This window comes from Alligator sinensis, unplaced genomic scaffold (assembly GCF_000455745.1).
Source record: "Alligator sinensis unplaced genomic scaffold, ASM45574v1 scaffold602_1, whole genome shotgun sequence".
Taxonomy (NCBI): Eukaryota; Metazoa; Chordata; order Crocodylia; family Alligatoridae; genus Alligator; species Alligator sinensis.
In genome coordinates this window covers 90,354-94,466 of record NW_005841976.1, presented here as the reverse complement: position 1 = coordinate 94,466, position 4,113 = coordinate 90,354, and the positions used below count along the sequence as shown (strand labels likewise).

Sequence of the window (4,113 nt, the reverse complement as noted above, 5' to 3'; positions counted from 1 at the left end):
ATTCCTGCTCTGGTTTTATGTTTTTGAAGTACCTTTCACAACCATAAGAACTAACAACTTTTTAAAATGAAAGGTAAAACTTTGAATAATATTTAAGAGGTTTTTCTTGACTTCTCCCTCTCAGCAACTGTCTTTCTTGCCAACAAATCAGTATACACAACACATTTTCACTGCTGTATTATAAAGAGACATTATTAGGACATAGAATAATAGAGCTGGAAGGGACCTCAAGATATGTAGTCGAAGGGCAGGTGGTTATTTTGGCTGGTGGGTCACTTAACGAGTTTGGATGAGCTATCAAGGCCCACATAAAATCTTTCAGAAGGTATCATTTTACAAATGGATACAAAAAATCATACTAAAATCAAATATCTACTATAACACATTTTAATTTTATTTCAAAATATAATTTTTGTCCTGATATATGGTTTTTTGAGTGGTGTATATGCAGCTGATTGCATAATAGCTCAAAATAAAGTCTTATTCTTGAATATTGTGTGGGGGTTTGTGTATGGAGGGGTGGAGATACGTATGTGGGGGTGGGGTAGGTGTGCACATGTGTGTAGGAGGCTGGCCATGCACTAGGTCCTGGGAGCTGGAGGGACAGGGGCAGGGGGCACGTGCAGCAGAGCTTGCCAGGGTGGTGCAGTGAGGTATAGATGTAGTCTGCCCCTACCCCTACCTAGCCCGGGGCTGCTCCCACAGTGCTCCGCATGGGAGCGAGCACTGCCCATTCCCACACAGGGTGGCCTGCACCATGTTCCCTCCTGCACCCACCAACAGCACCACCCAAGCCCTGGCCAGCATGTACAGTTTTCCAGTGGGGTTGCCTTCTACCCACTCAGCTGCCCTTAGGTGGCTGTCCATCACACCAGGGAGCTGAGTGAGTGGAAAGCATTAAGGCTGCGCGAAGCTTCAGGTGCTGATTCTATTTCGAGGAGATTTAGCCTGACTCAGCAGCTGAATCTCTAAATCTGAATCAAATCAGGAGACCAATAAAAAGGTCTAAATTGATTTGAAGCCTCCGAATCTATTCAGAAAAGATTCAGAGAAAGATTTGGAGATTTGGCAATTCAGGCTGTCCCCGCTCGCTGTCACAGGAGAGGGGAGGGGACCATAGGAGGACCTGTGCCCCACCCGGCCCCAGCATCCCAGCTCTTCAAAGAGAAAAAAAGCCCCACACTCTCTGGCTGCTGCAGCAGCCATCAGGGCTTCTGGGGGCTCATGGCAGAGCCCCAGCTTGCAGCACAGGGCAGAAGGATGCAGGAGAGATCACCCCCCCCACACCTGGCAGGAACCAGTGAGTGCGGGGCTTTTTAATTTTTTTTATTTAAAGAGCCAAGGCGCTGGGGCCAGGCAGGGCAGCCATTGAGGGGTGCTAGGAGAGCAGGCAGAGGATGAGGCCTGTTGGATTTGGAAATTCGGCCGATTAGGCAGTAGCCAGCACAGTGGGGCCATCCATGGGTACAGGGCCGACACAGGGTGGGTATTTTGCCCACCCCAATCTAGTCCAACACCCTGGCTTAGCCAGGAGGGGTCCAGTAGGGGAATCAGGGATCCGTCCTCTGACCTTGGTGTTACTAGCACTACACTCTAACCAACTGAGCTAATTGGCTGTTCAACAGGATACTATTGAAATCGGTGCCTTATTACAGGGAAACTACTGGTCAAAAGACAGAATGCATGAAGCCACAGGCATCATGCCTGGAAAAACACTTTCCCCAAGGCTGAAAGTTCTTTATCGTTTATATTGTTTTTATTTAATCATCTTAATGGAAGGCGCTTCAGTGGATATTCTCCTTCCTTTCTTAAAATCCTATATCCCATAAAAGTCTTTTAAAATTATCTCTTAGGTATAAGGTAGCAAGTTGAAAGGTACCTATCAACTTAGTACTTTATAGAATAAGCCAAGATGTCCAAAAATTATACAAATAAAAAAAAATAGTAATTAATTACTTTATTATCACACAATAAATGGGAAAAAAAACTGTTTATACTCACTCGAACAATATACTGGTAAATAATTACCAGGCTGACAGCCATGCAAATGTTGGCAAGGAATGAAAGTATAGATAGGCTCTTCAGATCACGAATGAAGACCAGAAGGATAATAAATGGGAGAAAACACAGCATGTATATTCGTAAATCAATACACCTTTTCTCAGAGAGACTTCTAATAACCGTGTCATTCATGGAACTTGTCCTATTCTCCAAAAATCCCTCGTGGACCTAGAGGAGGAAAAAAAAAATTAAATATTTTTAAAATATATTAAAAAGCATCTTTATTTCAATTCTAGACTGGCTTATTTTCATTCAACTTAAAACACATCTTTCCCAAGGAATTTAAGCCAAACTTAAAAAGTCAAGCAGATGAAATGAGTCCATAGAAATGCTTGCATAAAACCCTGTGTTACGGGTTTTAATCCATAACTGGTTTAAATTCAGACCTTCAGCTCAGCAAGTGCAACTGTCCATATAGATGAGCCCTACATGTTCTGTCATAATCACACAGTATTCACTTGCCATGTTATTCAAAAGACTGTGCATATAAAAATTTACATCTGTTGTTGTGCCTTAGAAAATATTTAACATGATCAAGGCTGATGATTTTTTTTTATGAAAATTTCACTACATGTTATATGTACACGGAGATCAAACACACTGGTTGGTTAAATCAGAAGGCATCTGCCTCAAAATGTCATTTCATTTTTTTTTTTTAAATGCTATAGTGTTTTTCCAGGAACAGATCCAGGATTTCCCAAAGAGGGTAGTGTGGAAGAGCCAACCACCCAGCACGGGGGCTGCACCCCCTACTCCCAGCCTCCTATACCCGCACAAGCAAGGACATACCAAGTCATAGGAGCCTTTGGGGACTTTCTGAAAGTCCCTAAAGCAGGTTAAAACCCCTCCTCCCTTCAGCTTCCTGATCAGAGGAACATTCCTCCCTTTCCCCCACTCTCTTCCACACCCCCTGCCAGCTGCTCTTGCTTTATCTGTGGTTTGAGGTGGGGAAGCTACAGTCAACCAGGCAGAGCAGGCACTGGACTCAGCTGGAAAGGGAACAGCAGCAACAGGACATCTGGAGAGTAGTTCCTTCCACCTTCCCCAGTCCCGGAGCAGGCACTGCCACTGTCCCGGTCTCTAGCTGAGCCCAGCCCCTGCACAGGAGGCAGGAATGGCTCTGGTGCTTCCCCACCCGCATAACACAGAAAGAGAGAATGGGGGGAAGGAGCAGAGACTGGGTATGCCTTCGAGCAGGAAGGAAGAAGGAGAGAGGATTTTTGCCTGCTTCAGGGACTTTAAAAAGTCCCCAGAGGTTCCCATGGTACACTCCAATCCAAAAGGGGAATAACAGCTGCATCACTGCCCCTCCTTGTATCCACTCCTGTACTTTTCCCTGTTAGAGTGCATGAACTTTTAATTTTTTCTATCACATCTGTCCATCCTAGACATCCAATATTGATGTTGTTAGTTTGTTTCCATTATAAAAAGCCCTAACATTATGTAAATTATAAAAAACAATGAATTCTCTATACAGAGATATAAGCAAAACTAGAAAGTTAATGGCCTGAAATAACAATTAAAGGCTTTCTAAAATGCAAGTGAGACAACAAGATTACTGTAATCAAGGACTAATCAACTTGCACAGTTATAGCTCAGGGGATGTACTATAATAGGTACAGACAAGTTGTGGCAAACATGCCACAAGTGGCACAGGCAGCCTTTGTGTGGCACTCAGTGGGTTGAGAAGAGGAGGGGACAGGGAGCCCAGCTAGATAGTGCAGGGAGCAGACAGCAGAGCAGATCAGGCAGAGGAAAGGGATTGGAGTGGCACTCAGAGGGGTATATAAATTTGTTGATAAAAAGGTTGGTCCTCACTGTACTAGGAAATAAAAGCTATTCTAGCCTCACAAAAAGATGCACTTACAATAATACATTATAAAACATACATTACGTTAATGTGTTGCATTATAAAACACATTAATCAGTTTGCAATGAAACTGCATGCAAAACTGGCATGTTTTAAATTTCTATGTAGTCCCATTAGTACAAACAAAACATTACAGTTAGAAATAGTCAGTGCACATTTTACAGTTTTTTTGGCTGGGAATT

General features: G+C 43.4%; 1 protein-coding gene across 1 annotated transcript in view; it reads right to left on the bottom strand.

Moving 5' to 3' along the window:
• The window catches only part of SLC36A4 (solute carrier family 36 member 4), a 109,211-nt gene that overhangs the window by 54,126 nt on the left and 50,972 nt on the right, over positions 1 to 4,113 (bottom strand). The window contains exon 7 of the mRNA XM_025200836.1: positions 2,002 to 2,229. Coding sequence (XP_025056621.1) covers positions 2,002 to 2,229 — 228 coding nt within the window. The remainder of the gene's footprint in view (positions 1 to 2,001; positions 2,230 to 4,113) is intronic.